The sequence below is a fragment of the Citrus clementina genome, unplaced genomic scaffold (assembly GCF_000493195.1).
Source record: "Citrus clementina cultivar Clemenules unplaced genomic scaffold, Citrus_clementina_v1.0 scaffold_7, whole genome shotgun sequence".
NCBI lineage: Eukaryota > Viridiplantae > Streptophyta > Magnoliopsida > Sapindales > Rutaceae > Citrus > Citrus x clementina.
The window spans coordinates 5122506-5139617 of record NW_006262075.1 but is presented as its reverse complement, the minus strand read 5'-3'; the positions used below and the strand labels follow the sequence as shown (position 1 = coordinate 5139617).

The following is a 17112-nucleotide window of genomic DNA, read 5'->3' as shown; positions in this document are numbered from 1 at the left end:
TATTATACTAAATAATTCAATCAAATTTGACCAACTTATATCTTTATCTGAATTATTTTACTAAATTTTATTGGGATTCCAAAACCAAAGGCTGATTAATATACACGTGTCATTAACTTGAACCGCACACTAAGCAATGATTGGGGCTTTAGCCACCCACATCAGCAAATTTGTACGGTTCTCATTCTCAGGGTGTCAGCCAATCGACGGCAGCTATTTCATCACCAACATTTTATAATCATTTTAACTTTTTAATAGTCTCATCACAGCAGCACCTTCTAATCTGAACCGTCCGATGTTGCTTTCCACAGAATACAAAAATACAAAAAGGAGTAGAAAGCGTTTCCTTAATTTTTTTTAAAAAAATAAAAAAGCCCTTGCGTGCGCTTATATATAAACACCGAAAAGACGAGCTTTTTTCCTCAGTTGAGAGGGAGAGGGACGGAGACTGAGAATGAGTGAGGCCTAGTTCTGTAATTTTGATTACAGATTGTTTCTCTCTCCGGTGATGAGTTTCCGGTTCTTAAAGTGAACTCAGTTGCTTATAAAGTATCGATTTTTTTTCCCGCAATTTTTTTTTGTTTTCCCGTGATTTTCCGGTAGAATTTGACCGTTTGATCCTCTGCGATCACAGAAAATTTCGAGTTTACCCCTCAAGGTCGTGGCTTTCGTTTTGTTTGGTTCGAGTTGATGATTTTGGAAATTAATGTTGAACTAAGCAAGAAAATTTCTCCGTAATTTTCGATTTCTAGATTTTCTTTTAATTATTTTGTTGTTGATAAAAAATTTAAAAATTATTATTTTTAACGGCTTTATAATTTAAGTCATAATATCTTTGGTAACATTCGGTTGTTTTTGTTGAGAGTTTTAAGTGTTTTAATGTTTCTATTTATAGTACTTCGCATGGGCTAAGTGCAGTAATTTGGGAGGCATGTTTTTGTTTTCACTGATTATGCTTTAGCTATTTTTGCCATTTTTTGACTTTTGTTAATTAAATCCAATAATTTGAGATTGATGGGTTTTTGAGATTGAATTTATATTTTCTCTTATTTTAATCTTTTATATTGATGTGGTTTTCCTAATCTAGTGGTTACTGCAACAGGCATTAACCATTTGCAAAAGAGCTTCACTTGCAACTTGCAATTCTAGTTGGTTTTTGATAAATGGCAGTTTCTTTGACTAGATTTTCCTGGTGGTTGTGGAATAGTAACAAAGAGAAAGAGCCTGTCTCAAGTGGGTCTATAAATTCGTCATCATCCAATGAAAGGGCTTTTGGTGATACTGTGACATTCCCATCGACTAGAATAGCTTCAACACCAAGAAAAGTTAAGAAGAAATGGCAAAGTAGGGAAGAGAGGAAGAAGATGGATAAGGAGTATGATGTTGTGCTGGTGCCATCAGATGGTGGTCTTTGTTCGTCGGGTTCTGAATCTGATGATTCTGATTGGTCCATCGGGTGGTTAGAGCCTCATGGGGCTGATTTTCAGACTGATGATGAGTCTGATAATAGTTTTGCGGTGTTGGTTCCTTGTTATCGTCCTGGTTGCAAGGAATTGGAGGAGGCTTCTAATATCCACCTGTTGAATGCTATCAAGAACCTTCCCCATGAGCTATTGCCTGGTTATGGTATGATCTGTTTCTATGTCAAATATTTTCATTCCGTGTTTGGAATATTTAGTTTTTGAGTTATTTAATGCGGTTTTTACTGCCTAATGCTGTTAAGTTCCTATGAGTTACTGTTTTCTATAAGCTGTTTCTGAATGTCATTTAGCATTTTGTTTAGTGGTTGACTGTTCATTTGTCAAATTTAAAAGATCTCAGGCTGTATTGATGTTCATGTACAGTCACGATTAGAGTGAAGAAGTTTATCCATCATTCTTTTCGTTATTATGATTATTGTGATTTCATCTTGTGTGTGACTGAATACTGCTAGCATCTAGTTTAACAACACAAATTTGCTTGGGGCTTGGGAACTAGTGATGCAATGTGCAATCATTGTGCAATTGTTTGTTTCTTCATTGGTTAATCTGCTTTGTTGTAACTACTTTCATGCATATTCACTATAGTTTCTTAGATTCTACATTACAAGCCAATGTCATTGAAAAATAGTATGCATGGGAAATAGTCTGGAATGAACATCACTGGAAGTTGGGATTGGTGTGGACTCAGGTATCCTAATAGATTTCAGAACAGTGATACCACAGAACAACATATTGAAGGCAGGGTCATGATCTCACATTCATCAAGCACCAGGCACGACCCATTCTTACAAGATTGATACATTCCATTTTATAAATGACCTAAATTACGGGATACAATTTCTACTTTGCATAGCTTCATTAAGTTGACTGGAGTGATTCTAATGGACCATGTTGCATGGTGTACAAAATTTGACTGCAAATGGAGCAGTTAAACTCATAACACTCTGAACAAGACTGATGCAACTGTTGCAGATTGCGCATGTGAAATATTACATTGTCACCTGCCAAATACCCTGAACCACGTTGATTACATGTCAAGAATCCATGGCCAGGGGGGGAAGGAAGCTGATTCAGGTGGCCACCTTTTCATTTATTGTAGCTGTTCTCCATCATTGTAGAATCCCCTGTTCTGAAATGGGTTGGGCTAGGATGTCATTCTCATTATTTTGCCTCCTTGAGTGACTTAAATCTCTCAGATTTGGTTTTGCACAAACTCTTGTTGTTGTTTTTAGTTCTGTTAATGAGAGTGTTACTTGTTACCTATAACTGTTCATGGCTTTTTTCCTTCATCTGTATTCTCATCATTTTATTATAACTTGTGTGTTTGGATGGCTTCATTTCTGTATGTTTTCTTGATTGGCATAAAATTTATCATTGTGCTGATTGCGCTTTGCACTTTGTTGGCTAATGCAGAAGGAAACAATTTAATGGAGCTGTGGCTTTCTTCTCTTCAAAACATCTGAAGCCTACTGCTATTCTACCATTCATGGAATGGCTATTTCTGAAGTAGTTCTTCATCCTCCCGAAGATCCAAAGAAATAAGGTAATAAAACTAGAGAATATGAATTTGGAGCCGGACAGCTAATTGTTAGGTCTGCATCAGCTGCGTCGTCAGCAGACCACTAGGGATAAATAACATTCCTCCTTTTTTGATAAAAATTTGATTAATTCAGAAGATTGAGCTGCTTGTTCGATCCGGAGATGACTCAGGAAAAGTTAAAGATGTTTCCTAGTTCATCTCACATTTTGTAGTCATCCTTCCATGGTTAGTGTCCAATAGCAAGCGGGTCAACCAATTTGGGCAGCTTGAAATATGGTGGAAATTGTTTCTTGTAAATATTGATATGGTGAATATGTGAAAAATGTCCGTGTATTTAGCTCGATGTACTGTAAATAACTCTCTTTATCCTTGGCGTAGATAAATGAGAGACAGCATAGAAACTGCGAAATTTTCCCTTTTGATTTCTTTTATTCTTTGTTCAGCAAAAGGCTTTAACACTTGTTTCTCATGCTAGAAGCCAAGTCAACTTCTCAATTTTTGTGATTCCAGGATGTTCGTCCTGCTCCACCAGGAAACATTTTATATCATTGGTTTTTCATGATGCTATCTATCCTCTCGGGAAATGAAAATTATTTATACTGTTTTTATTTGTTCGAGAGGGAAAGTGTTAATTGCTTGCTACTCCAGTTTTTATTTACATATTTTAAAGAAGGGAGGGTGAGTTTTACTATGTGGATTATTTTATTTTATTTTATTTATCGAGGAGTGTGATTACCACCCTCATCTCTTCATCATTATATTTATTAAAATAAAATAATATTATATTTGTTGAAAAATAATAATATTATGTTTAATTAAGTATAATTTATGCAATCTAAGTGAAATTATTTAAAAATAATAGTATTATATTCATAAAAAATTAATAATAATATTATATATTATCTTCATTTGAAAATATGGTATTATTACATTTATTTAGTCTTAATAGCATTATATTTATGAATAATTAATAATAATAAATAGTTTATTGTTTAAATGATAATTTTTCCTTGTTTCTTTCACTGTTTCATTTGGAACCCCGGGAAAAGTGGTAGGTGAAAGGTTGTGATTGATTCTGTGGGGAATTGGGCAATTGACCCACATCTCGGCACTTGTTGGATGTTTGTTTTGTGTTGGTGCCAGTTGGACGGTCACCGATGTTCGCCTGGCTGGCTGGCGGGCGGGCCGGCCCCACGACCCAAGTTTCATCGTAATCTAATTTTACATTGTCTTTCTTCCCCTTGAAAATGACAATTCCATGGTTATAACAAATTTTCAATCTTAGCGGCTTTAATTAAAATTAAGTGTATGCTTCATTGCTTTGTACGCAACTCGCAAAGAAAAGTTGTCTCAATCGGCGATTTTCACAACAATATTTACAATAAAAGCAAATTGATTGGAATTGGACGGTTCGGGTCATCCAATCAAGTCCGTCCAAAAAAAAAGATAACCGAAATACCGACCTTATTTGAGCACCCCCAGATTCCTACATAGACACCCCTCCTTACTCATAAGCGTATAGTTATCGTGACGCGTGCGGTGACCATTCGTTAAAAATAGATACTTTCACATGAAAAAATAAAAGGAAGATCATGGTCGGGACCAGACTGACAGGTTGCTTATCGTAAACAATTCTTAATCTTAAAAATTAAAAAGAATAGAAAGACATGATCATCTATCTCTTGTAAGAAAGTCGGATCATTTCAAGTAGTAATATTAGTTAGGTATTTTAATATTTAAATTTTAATTAGAGTTAAATAATTTCATATAATCATCTAATAAAATGAATGATACATAATATTAAAATTCAATTTAAAACTCATTCTTAATACTATTGAAACAAAAAAAAAAATTAACAGCTCTTTACACCCTAGCAATACAAAGCATGCCATGTCATGTGTCTGGCTGTCCTTGCTTTGAATTTCTCGAGATAAATTCAAAGTTGCAGTTGATAAGAAGTTTTAACCGCCTGCTTTTAATTTTTTTTAAGGATAAATATCAAGTCCATTATTTATAAATATGGTGGTGTTTAATGATATTGTCTTGGTCCCTCAAGTTTTACATTACAAGATAAAATTTATTTGTCCATCTCGATGAATAGGTCCCCGACCCTAGAGATTGACAAAACTCCCCATTGCAATATCGAATTTTGACTATATTATGTAACAGCAAAGGGTATTTGTGCCATTTTTGTAGGGATTATGGAGAATATTTTTTTGTTTATTGAAATATAAAAGAGTAAGTGGTGCTTTTTTGGAAAAAGAAAAATGTAATATATGAATCTAAAAGTTCTTAGTGTGTATCTGTAGTAAAGGAATATTCTGAAGCACAACTAAGTTTGGGGTAGCTTTATTTCTCGATCTCTCTAAAAAATATAACATGTATAATTAAGTTATAAACTTATAATAATGAGAAGAGGAAGGTTCCAACAATGAAATCGGGCGAATTTTGCTCTCCTCCATAAAGCAATTAAATCTCCATGTGTTTGCACGTTTCTTTGTTTCTCGAAAGAACTTTCTGTACGTGTTTTCTAATTGCCTTTGCTTTTGCTTTCTCTTGTTTTTTTTTTTTTTTTCCATTTTCTTTTTCCCTCTTAATTTCTAATTGATCGGCCTATGCATTGGCCCGCATGCATGTTCTGAAATTAAGATAACAAGGAAAAAGGCGAGAGAAACAGGAAACGGACCCAGAAATAGAGCCAGCTTTTGCATGTTCGTGTTCATGGTAATACAATAGAAACAGAGAAAGCAGAACAAACAAGTCAGACCAATAATATTAGATTAAACAAATAACAAAGATGTTGCAGAGAGCTGCAAGCAATGCCTATTCATGGTGGTGGGCTAGCCATATCAGAACCAAGCAGTCTAAATGGCTCGAGCAGAACCTTCAAGGTATTTTTTTTTTCAAATTCATCTTAAAGATATGTTATATATCTATATATATGGATAGCTTTCTGTCACCTTTCATTTTATGTTGATTGTTGTTCACAAATCACATTTACAATAACTTGATGTAGAGATTAATATACGAATATAAATAATGGTTTCTGAATTAATTTGATCAGATTTTCAAACATGAATATCTGACTTAATCTTTTTTCTTTTCTCCCTCGATTGTGATTGAGAAATCATTAACAATGTTGAAAGGAATACATAAACACACAAGTCAAGTGGATCTAATTAACACCTGCCTTCATGTTTTGTTTTATAATCTAATTCAGGTTGCATGTTCAAATGGACAAAATACCAACACCAACACCAATTATGCCAAAATAACCGAAAAATAAAAAAAAAGGATTAAAGAAGTTTTGAAACTCATCTAGAATCATATTGCTTTGAAGGAGTCGTGTATATAGTAAACTGTACGTTAACAAAAATATAATGGGAATTGCAGATTTGGAGGAAAAGGTGGCCTACACGCTTAAACTCATCGAAGAAGATGGAGATTCCTTTGCCAAGAGGGCAGAGATGTACTACAAAAAGAGACCGGAGCTCATAAGCTTCGTTGAAGAAGCTTACCGTGCTTATCGAGCCTTAGCTGAACGTTATGACCATATATCAACAGAGCTACAGAATGCCAACACCACCATTGCCCGTGTTTGCCCAGAACAAGTTCCGTTTATGGATGATGATGATGAAGATCCCACCCCAAGAGGCCCTAAGAAGCCTCCAGTTCAAACAGCAAATATCCCAAAGGTTCCAAATCTGCCAAAAAAAGATTTAAAAGGCATGATAACATTGGCCAATAAGAAATTGCGACCCAGTAAGTCCTCCAAAAAGGCATCTGCTGCTAAAGTTGTCAAGTCTGGCTTGAGCAAGGCTGAGGGACTTAAGGAGATTGACAAGCTTCAGAAACAGATTTTGACTCTTCAAACTGATAAAGAGTTTGTCAAGAGCTCATATGAGAATTGGCTAGCAAAGTATTGGGACATTGAGGAACAGATTAAAGAACTGCAACAAAGGGTCTATAGTTTGCAAGACGAATTTGGACAAGGTATAGTCATTGAAGATGAGGAGGCTAGGACTTTAATGGCAGCAGCAGCTTTGAAATCATGCCGGGAGACATTGACTCAGATGGAGGAGGAACAGGAGAAATCAGCTGAGGAAGCAAAAATAGAAAGAAAGAGGATTAAGGATGCTCGTGACAAGTTTGAATCTCTCAAGCACGAGTTTATTGGCAATGAAGGCAGTAAGAAAATTCCACATGTAAAAGATGATTCTGTGAAGGCAGTAGAAGAGTCGGATAGATCAGACATAGATGTGGTCGGTACAGCACGAGATAGAGAGGACTTGGAATTATTACGGGAGAAGATAAAGGAACAGTTGGAGTTCGGGTCAAGTGGATCTCTAACTGTGACAGAAATGGCAGAGAAGATTGATGAAGTTGTGAGCAAGGTCGTTAACTTGGAAACTTCATTTTCATCGCAGACAACTCTTGTACAGAGACTACGAACAGAGACTGATGAACTTCAAGCACAAATTCGAACCTTGGAAGATGATAAGGCGTCGCTGATTAATGACAAAAAAGATTTAAGCAGCAAGCTGGTGGAGATGGAAGAAAAGCTGCTTAGGCTTCAGGATCTTAACCGAAGTGTTGAAGACCAGAATTACAGGTTCCAAACTCATCTAACTGAAGCTCGTTACAATATTGATCACCTTTCTCATAAGCTGAAAATTCAAAAGACAGATGAGGAGCTTGAGATTTCTTCGGAAAATGTGGAGAAATACCCACTTCGAGTTGAGTTACATAAGGAGATTGAAGGAGAAGATGCTGCCCTGAATCCAAATAATGATCTCAAGGAACTGCAGAGTGCTCAACTATCCGAGGAGATTGAGGTAAAAAAATTAGCAGAAGAAGAAAATAAATCTCCAGCCAAAGTCCAATTTGAGAAAGGAGTTGAAGGATCGGAAGGTGCAGCAAATATTGCCAGTGAAAATTTGCATTCTGCGAAGCCAGACGAGGAGTTCAAGTCATCAGATTCAATCCAAAATGAAGAGGAGTCTATGGTTGAGGTCGTGTCAATAGAAGAGTCGAAAGAACAAGAGGAAAAACTAAATCACGGTGACGTTCCCAAAAAGACTAGGGATGTGCAGACAGAAATTGTAAATGACACCAGAGAACAAGAGCTTACTGATACTCCTGGAAATCAGGGAGAAGTTGGTCAAAACCAGGAAAATGATGAACCTGGTAAACCTGTAGAGGGAAGTCAGAAGCAGTTGAAAGAGGAAATGCAGACAGAAGTTGCAAACGATACCAAAGAATATGAGCTTACTGATACTCCTGGAAGTCGGCAAGAAGTTGCTGGTCGATACCAGGCAAATGATGAACCTCTTAAACTTGTGGAGGGAAGTCAGAAGCTGATGAAACTGGAAATGCAGGCAGAAAATGTAAACGATATCACAGAACAAGAGCTTACTAATTCTCCTGGAAATCAGGGAGAAGTTGTTGGTCAATACCAGGGAAATGATGAACCTGGTAAACTTGTAGAGGGAAGTCAGAAGCAGATGAAAGAGGAAAAGATTGAGGAGCAAGCTGCATCAACAAAACCAGATCACTTTGTCAATGTTCAAAGCCGGGAACAGGCAGCGGAACAAGAGTGCGAACCAGATTGGAAGGAGATGTTCCTGAAAGGCATGGAAAATAGAGAAAAAACTATATTGGCCGAGTATACTACAGTTCTTCGGAACTACAAGGAGGCCAAGAAGAAGCTTGATGAATCAGGCGTGAAAACCAGGGACAGCAATGACGTGGCAAAAATGCAGCTAGAGGAACTGAGAAGTGCTAACACTGAGAAGGATGAAGAAATACTGTCCTTGCGCCAGAAACTGAGCATTCTGCAAGCAGCCTTTGGCGAATACAACAATTTAGATTATCAATCTGAAGCCACTGGCACTCGGCCAACAGATAGAGAAGTGGAGGTCGTGGTGATTCACGGAGAGCAACCTCAACCAACTTCAGAAACAGAAGAAAAATTCAGGATGGACATTGACGAACTGCTAGAGGAGAACTTGGATTTTTGGTTAAGATTCAGCGCTTCATTCCATCAAATACAGAAATTTGACACCGAAGTTAAAGATTTAAAGAATGACATATCGAAACTGGTATCTAAACTGGAGGAGAAACAAAGGAAGCAAGAAGGGAGTAGTACCGCAAGATACGCTCTAAAGTCAGATGGGCGACCATTGTACAAGCATATGGGAGAGATACAGACAGAACTAACGTTGTGGATAGAGAAATGTCTGTTGTTGAAAGAGGAACTAACGTCCAGATGCTCATCTCTGAGCAACATTCAAGAAGAAATAACAAAAGCATTGAAGACGAGTGCTGAAGATGACGACTTCAAATTCACGAGCTATCAGGCTGCAAAGTTCCAAGGTGAGGTTTTAAACATGAAACAAGAGAATAACAAAGTTGCAGAGGAGCTGCAAGCAGGTCTTGATCATGTTAAAAATCTCCAAATTGAAGTTGAAAAGACACTGAGTATGCTGGGTGAGAAATTTGGGCTTTCTGACTCCAAGAGTCAAAAGCTGGAACACTCAAATAGTAGGAGCAGCGTTCCATTGCGATCGTTTATCTTTGGTGTCAAACAAAAGAAGCAACGCTCGTCATTCTTCTTCAGCATGCACCCAGCTCTGACAAGGAAGTACAATGGTTTTAGGACTGGAGTGAAGTAAATAGGTAACCCATTGTTACTCAACAGTGGTTGCGTGGAAGAGTTATTTTTTCGTTCATTTCGTTTTCGTGGTAATGGTATGTTGACAGAAGCCAAAAAAAATTTCATTTTTGGTTTGGACAATTTCTTTTTCTTTTTCTTTTTTTTTTCATTTATTTTACTTTTTGTTCTAGATGTTTGTAGATTTCAAATTATTCAATCAACAGAAACACTAAGGATTTTTTTTACTTCTAAACCAGATTTTTCGGTTTAACGCAACGCTAGATTGTTTTCCTCAGTTCAACACAACGCTAGATTTTCAGCTTCTATTATCAGATTCCAATTATCTCCAATATTTCACAGTTATCTGAGAATTTCAATTTCATATCATACACTAGGCAGCATTGAATGTTTTAAGAACATGCGTATTTTGTCAAATACATACTTAGCATTGATAATCAATCATCACTCCATTCTGGCAAAGACTATTAACATTCGTTAATAATGATAATTTAAGAATCAAATCAGTACGGAGCCATGTTGATGAAAACAATATACTTGCACAGAATAATTCGCAGCAGCGGACTTTCATCTTTGAAGTCATGAGATATAATATGTTTTCATTTACCAAGTATGAAGGCAAACACATAGCTTAAAAGTTCAGCTCAAATGAAATTTTAGGCCTTAATGGGGACGTAAAAGAATTTAGATTGACCGTTCTGCAGATTATAGCTACAGCCTAATCTTTTGGTTAAATATGAACAACCTCTACTGATTTTATTGGCAAATAATTGACATTAATACCTTTACAACATAGTTATCATTCTGACATCGCCACCCATATATGGAAAACATTCAAGAAATTTTCAGCATAGTACAACAGCCTGTGTATATGTTTTGTTGGGGGGGCGGGGGGCGCGAGATCAGGACTCATATAATGCGTTTGGGCCAGCTGCTCCCCATGCCTATTCTTGGGGAATACAAGATTTTAGGAAAAGTAATAATAAAGGTTGATTTTATTACAAGAAATGTAGAATACAAGATTTCACCCAAGACTATATCATACAATGACTCCAAGACTCAATAATCAACTACACTCCCAGAAAATCCTTCTTATAGGCACCAATGAAATCTCTTTTTACTATTTACATTATTACATTCTTATCATAAAAAAATCTCATTTATAACTCATCACACTTTACATTATATCACACAATATATACTTATCCTTAGGGAATCTCTCATGTGCACTCCTGATACATGCATATCTTTGTTACAAATATCTACACATTATTATCACCATTGCTTCCACTGCGCGGTTCACTTTGCTTCTGCTAAAGTCCAGAGTTGTTGCTTGTTGGCGTGCTCCTTCCTGACCAGTGGGCCAAGATCTCCATTTTGTTTACCAGATCTTGCCAATCCATTTTTTCATCAGCATCTGGCTGCGGTCTAGGCTCTTGCTGTGGCCATTGGTCATTGTCTAGCCAGTTTGTTATTTCCTCTAGTTCTCATCTCCATTTATCCACATTTGGTGGTTTCCATGGATTGACCTCTTCTAACCTTCCATGACGCATAAGGTAGTCGTTATACATATTCTGCATCTCTGCTTCTGCATTTTCGTCATTATGGAGCCTCAGGTTCCTGATTTATTCCCTGAAGTAGAGATCTGGTGTACTTTGGACTTGTGGTGAAATTAGGCTGTGAGTTATATACATGTGAACTGTCATATATACTTTTGCCAATATTTTCCTTGCCGTCAGGCATCCTGATCACATGGAGCCTATTTCTTCATGGGAATGGTCGTGTCTACCACTTGGACCATAGGCGGTTCGTATCTTCCCCATATATCTATTAAGTTGACGATCACGATTGTACTATATGTGAGATGGTACTCATTGATAAACTTCAAGGTTACATCTTGTCGAACCATTTCCCTTGCCCATATCTTTTGCTAGTATGGATAAGGTTTAGCTCAAATAGTAGGGCAACATAGTATATGTTTAGCCAGTACCAAAACACATAATAGGCTTAGGAGATTATGTCACAGATAACATAATATCCCCAGTTGGTGTTCTCGTCTATCACATAGTGAAATGTGCATCCTACCTTGAAGATAGTTTCATGCATCTGATCTGCCTCTAGGAATGGCTCAAAGGGTCGCTGGCATAGCTGGTTTTGGGCAGGCCTTAATTCTTATTTGCTCAAGAGTTGTTAGACTCTCCATGTAAGGGCTTTGTCATACGAGTCTCTTATATAATCAATGACCTTTTTGAAAATTATTTTGCTGATTTCGGGAGGAAGCCATGACATAGACGTTGACATATCTTTAAAAAAATAAGCTCTTTCTTTATGCCATTTGGATGTTCCTTCTTGCCAAGGTTTAGGCAAGCTTCTTTTCATCATCATAATTGGCCTAGAGAGGAAGTCAGCAACTGTGTTTGATTCTCCCTTAATGTGTGTGACTTCGAACTTGAATCTCGAAAGGGATTCTAACTACCTAGCGATTTGTGGACTTGAGATTTTACCTTCTTTTCTCCTTAGAAGACCCTGCAGGTACTTGTAATATGTTTCGACTATAAAATGAGTGAGAGAAATGAAGAACTTGAATTTGTTTATCCATTTTACTACTGCTAGTACTTCTTTTTATAGGACGGGTAGTGGCTTTGAGTGTCGTTGAACTACCTAGATTTATAGCCACTGACTCTCTTATTTCCCTCTAATTCTTCTATTAATAATGCTCCCCAATAATTCTCACTTGCGTCAGTTTGCAGGATGAGTTGTCCCTTTTCTGGAATCTTTAATAGTGGAAGTGACTTACACTTTTGCTTTAGCTCATTTACTGCTTTTGTCGCTTCTTCAGACCATTGTGGTGCACCTTTCTTTAAGTGTCTGGATATCTGACTCGCCATCACCGAAAATGCCCAGATTTATAGCCACAAACTCTCTTATTTCCCTTGGATTCTTCTATCAATAATGCTCCCCAATAATTCTCACTTGCGTCAATTTGCAGGATGAGTTGTCTCTTTTCTGGAATCTTTAATGGTGAAAGTGACTCACACTTTTGCTTTAGCTCTTTTACTGCTTTTGTCGCTTCTTCAGAACATTATGGTGCACCTTTCTTTAAGTGTCTGGATATCTGACTCGTCATCATCGAAAGGTTCTGGATATGGTTTGCTGCATAATTGATGATTCCAAAAAATTGTTGGATCTACTTTCTGCTGGACAACTGGTCAGGGAATTAAGATATTTTCTCAGCAATGTGTGGCTGAGCAATGATGTATCCATGTTTGATATGCAATCCTAAAAAATCTACTTATTCGAGGCCTATCTTCATCTTGAATTCTGATAGAGCTAACCCATGTCTGAATGTTAGTTATTGAATCTGGACAAATGTTTTGCATGCTCCTCATCACTATTATTGTATATGAAAGCATCATCAATATAGATAAGGCAGAATCCTGAGATAGATTTGTACACCTCATCCATCATGTTTTGTAATTCTGACAGTGCATTCTTTAGTCCAAAAGGCATCACGTTCCACTCATAATGCTCGTGAGGGACCATAAACGCTGTCTTATGCATGTCTTCTTCCTTTATTCCAATTTGCCAGAAGCCAGACTTCATGTTAAACTTTGAGAATATTTGCTCCTGCCATTCCCTTTAAAAGGTGTGTCGAATGTGGAATGAGGTACTTTATGTCTTGCAAGCAATCATTCAGTTTCCTGTAATCTATCACTAATCTCTTTTTGCCACATATCTGTTCTGAATGTTTATTGACATAAAATGCTAAGCTGGCCCAATAAGACTTAGATAACATGATTAGTTTAAGATTTATTAAGGCCTGGATTTATGCTCTGCACAGTTTCTCATCATGGGGCATACTAGGATGCGAAGCTGTTTGGTGTGGCATAATCCATCCATCTTTGTATGGTAGAGACACAAAGTATTGTTCTCGTGCCCAAAACTTGTTTGGTACTTTTGCACAACACTCAAGCAACTCTTTTATTTGGGTCTCAAATTTATGGATTGGGCTTCTACGTAATTTTCTCTTATTATCACTATCTCCAAAAATGGATTATTTTTCAACCCAAGGAACTTGAAAGATGTGTGGTTTACCATCCATAGGATTATGAATGGTGTAAAAGAATCCTTCTGGAAAGAATGCAAATGGGGCAATGAGACTTAAAAAGTCAGTACCCAGTATCATGTCTTCTCCAGAGTGATCAAAGACAAAGAACCCATGCCTTAGCCCAAATGGTTGTAGTTCTATGGGTCTTGTGTATCTATTGCTGTAGAAATTTTCTCCACGTGCTGTGGTAAAAGCAACTTGTGTGGGAACATAGCAATGCCTTGGTACACAAGCTTCCAGTATGATAGAATCGACAGCTCATGTGTCAATGAGGGTCGTGAGTGCTACCTGTTTTTCTTCTGTTGGTTTGAGAATGACTTTTATGTATGGCCTGAAGTATGATGAAGGCTGCATGGTGAGATTTACTGACAATGGTGGTTTCATCATCATGACAGGTTCTTCTTTAATGCTGCTTAACTCATCGTTCAGACTTTCCTTTGTCTCATTTTCTTCTTCTAAAGTAAGAACTGCCTTAGCAAGATTGGTTGTCCAGCCATAGTAGTCATAATCAAAGTCTATTTGATGTATCATCTGAAGAAGTTTTTTCAGAATCCGCTTTTTGGACTTACATTGTTTGGCATAATGTCCTTTTTTTTTCCCATAAATGAAGCATTTTCCTGAGGCTTTAGGATGCTTTCTTTTCTTGACATATTTATAGCCTTTTCCTTGATATAACTTCCAGGGTTTCTTCCATGACTTCCTTTTCTTGAAAGGCTTACAATGGCATGTTTTGTCAGTATGCTGGCAACCAAATTTGTTGGGCTTATCATTGCAATATTTTTGCAATGATGTCTTTTCTATATGCTTCATGTGCTTTTTCAGTTCCTGAGTCCTGCAATGGCTTTGGATTAATTCCATCGCCATTTGGTATAGTTGTGCCAAGCTAAGAGTTGTCATATCTCTTACAACATCTGCCTTAAGCTTTGCTTCCATCATTTCAGCAACTGGTCCTGGCATGTTCAAGACAAACGTCATGTGGATTGTCTCTGTTGGCTTATGGAAAGTATAATACAATCTTTTTTGTTCCATTTAGTATTCTTCCATTTGCCTAACATCACATTTGTTTTGCAGGAACTGCTTTTCTGCTATTTTTTCCTCCTTCTCATATGGTCCTAGAAAATCTAAAGATAAATAATCCAGGATCGCTTGACAATGATCTTCTCTACTCAGCATGTAGTCCATCTCTTGTATGATTAACTTTCTTCCCCATCATCTTCTCAATTATCCGGTAAATCCTACTACCAGTCTTAAAATTGCTACTCTTCTTGTCAGTTGTGGAGCCTTCTAACATTCTCCCTCGTACCATGCTGCCATCTTTTCAAAACATGCTAGCCTTTCTTTAGGCTTTACTACATTTATATTCTAAAAAATCTTCCCGATGGTTGAATGCCCAATTTGGACACTCGTTTCTCATTATTCTCATTGGGAAAACTCGTCTCCTTGTTTTGTTGTAGGGACATTTCTTGGGGGTCTCCTTATTGGATTTGATGATTCTACACCAGATGCCTAGGGTTCTGCATATTCAGCGGCAGTGAATTGAGTTGCTCCTGTTGGATTCTGGGTTGGTATAGTTCTGTTTGGGTCAGAAATTTGGCCTTCTTCAGTGGTAAAAGCTGCAAACCTTTTTCATGATATCCACATATGTGGGATTAACAAGATTAGGCATTTCCATTGAGATTGAAATTGGGGGTTCCTCTTCTGAAGAGGATCCTGATCCTAAAGAAGTATTAGTCTCATCATCGTCTCCTCATCATGATGCCTTTATAGGCCAAGGATATTGAGGTGGTGGCACATAGCTTCTCTAAAATGCTTTCTGATTGTTTCCAGAAACATTTTCTTCCCAAATATGCTAAGGCTTTGTAGGCATACTTTTCCATTTTCTGGATGCTGGCCTTCGAAAGCATTGTCTGGTTCTTTTCATTTCCTTGTCAGAGTCTACTCCTGTTCTAACTATCACGCTTATTGGTCTGGGCTTTTCATGAAGCTGTGACAACTGCTGAGTAGTCATCTTGTGAATCTTTCTGGTTTTCTTTACCTGCTTATCCAATCTAGCTAATTGGGCCGTGATTTGTTGTTAGTTGATTGGAATTTATCTTAATGTTTGGTTATGTTAAATAACATCCACATATGTGGGATTAATAGGATTAAGCCTTTCCATTGAGATTGAAATTGGGGGTTCATCCTCTGAAGAGGATCCTGATCCTGAAGAAGTATTAGTCTTATCATCGTCTCATCATCATGATGCCTTTATAGGCCAAGGATATTGAGGTGGTGGGGCATAGCTTCTCCAAAATGCTTTCTGATTGTTTCTATAAGCATTTTCTTCCCAAATATGCTAAGGCTTTGTAGGCATACTTTTTCATTTTCTCGATGCTGGCCTTCGAAAGCATTATCTGGTTCTTTCCATTTCCTTGTCAAAGTCTACTCCTGTTCTGACTATCACGCTTATTAGTCTGGGCTTTTCATGAAGATGTGACAACTGCTGAGTAGTCATCTTGTGAATCTTCCTAGTTTTCTTTACCTGCTTATCCAATCTAGCTAATTGGGCCATGATTTGCTGTTGGTTGATTAGAATTTCTCTTAATGCTTGGTTCTGTTCAACAACATTGATGTTGGTCCAATTTAACGTCTTTTCAATTGGTCCGAACTCAGCAAGGTTGGTTTTCTGAATGACCTAACGGACTGCAATTATTTCACCTGTCATGTCCTTGACAAATTCATTATCAAGATCTGAAGTATTAATCATGGTGATTGGTCCCATGATTCTAATGAAGTTTGATCTTCTGGGCATATGTATACAGGAGAAAGGACGCATTCCTTCGATCTAGCATTTTTCACATGGATACAGTGGTTTGGTTTCTGTTGGAAAAGAAACTGAAATCCTGCCACCTTGTAGTCTGTCAACCTTTGGAACCTCATGAATTTGCTGAGGTCTGTTGTTCCTCTTATAATCATTAATCCACTGAGGTGGAAAAATAAATTAGTTTTGTCTATAAGCCCTGGGCTGTATTACTCTGCCTTCCTAGCAAGGAATCTAGTGATGGGCCTTCCAGTACTGTTAATGGAAAATATGTGGGTTTGAACTTTATAAGTCATAGAGTGATAGATTGCTAGGGCTGACTCATCAGGCTTCATGGTTAATCCATTCAACTGGATTAGTATTTTGATGGCTTCTGTGAGGGACAACATGTTTAGATCAATGGTAAAGTTGGGCTCTATTTGGAGTACAAGGTGACCTTGGTTTAGTCATGCGTTTACAACAATAATCAGGGCCTTTTCAAATGTCTGTCATCTAATATCAAGGATGGCA

General features: G+C 37.3%; 2 protein-coding genes across 4 annotated transcripts; both read left to right on the top strand.

Annotated features, from left to right (window-relative positions):
* Positions 1-382: 382 nt before the first annotated feature.
* Positions 383-3594, top strand: LOC18037171. 2 transcript variants are annotated; one of them, XM_024180972.1, is made up of 3 exons: positions 383-734; positions 1103-1626; positions 2895-3594. In XM_024180972.1, the coding sequence occupies exons 2-3, from the start codon at positions 1164-1166 to the stop codon at positions 2942-2944; spliced, it is 513 nt and encodes a 170-aa protein (XP_024036740.1). In that variant the 5' UTR covers positions 383-734; positions 1103-1163; the 3' UTR covers positions 2945-3594. The 2 variants fall into 2 exon arrangements, with proteins under 2 accessions (XP_024036740.1, XP_006426266.1); XM_006426203.2 differs by lacking the exon at positions 383-734 and having other exon boundaries at positions 749-1626.
* Positions 3595-5472: 1878 nt separating this feature from the next.
* LOC18037300 (protein NETWORKED 2D) lies at positions 5473-9809 on the top strand. Of its 2 annotated transcripts, XM_024180971.1 has the most exons (3): positions 5473-5540; positions 5671-5912; positions 6415-9809. In XM_024180971.1, exons 2-3 carry the CDS (start codon positions 5819-5821, stop codon positions 9693-9695), a joined length of 3375 nt encoding a protein of 1124 aa, XP_024036739.1. In that variant the 5' UTR covers positions 5473-5540; positions 5671-5818; the 3' UTR covers positions 9696-9809. The 2 variants fall into 2 exon arrangements, with proteins under 2 accessions (XP_024036739.1, XP_024036738.1); XM_024180970.1 differs by lacking the exon at positions 5473-5540 and having other exon boundaries at positions 5610-5912.
* The last annotated feature ends 7303 nt before the right edge of the window (positions 9810-17112 follow it).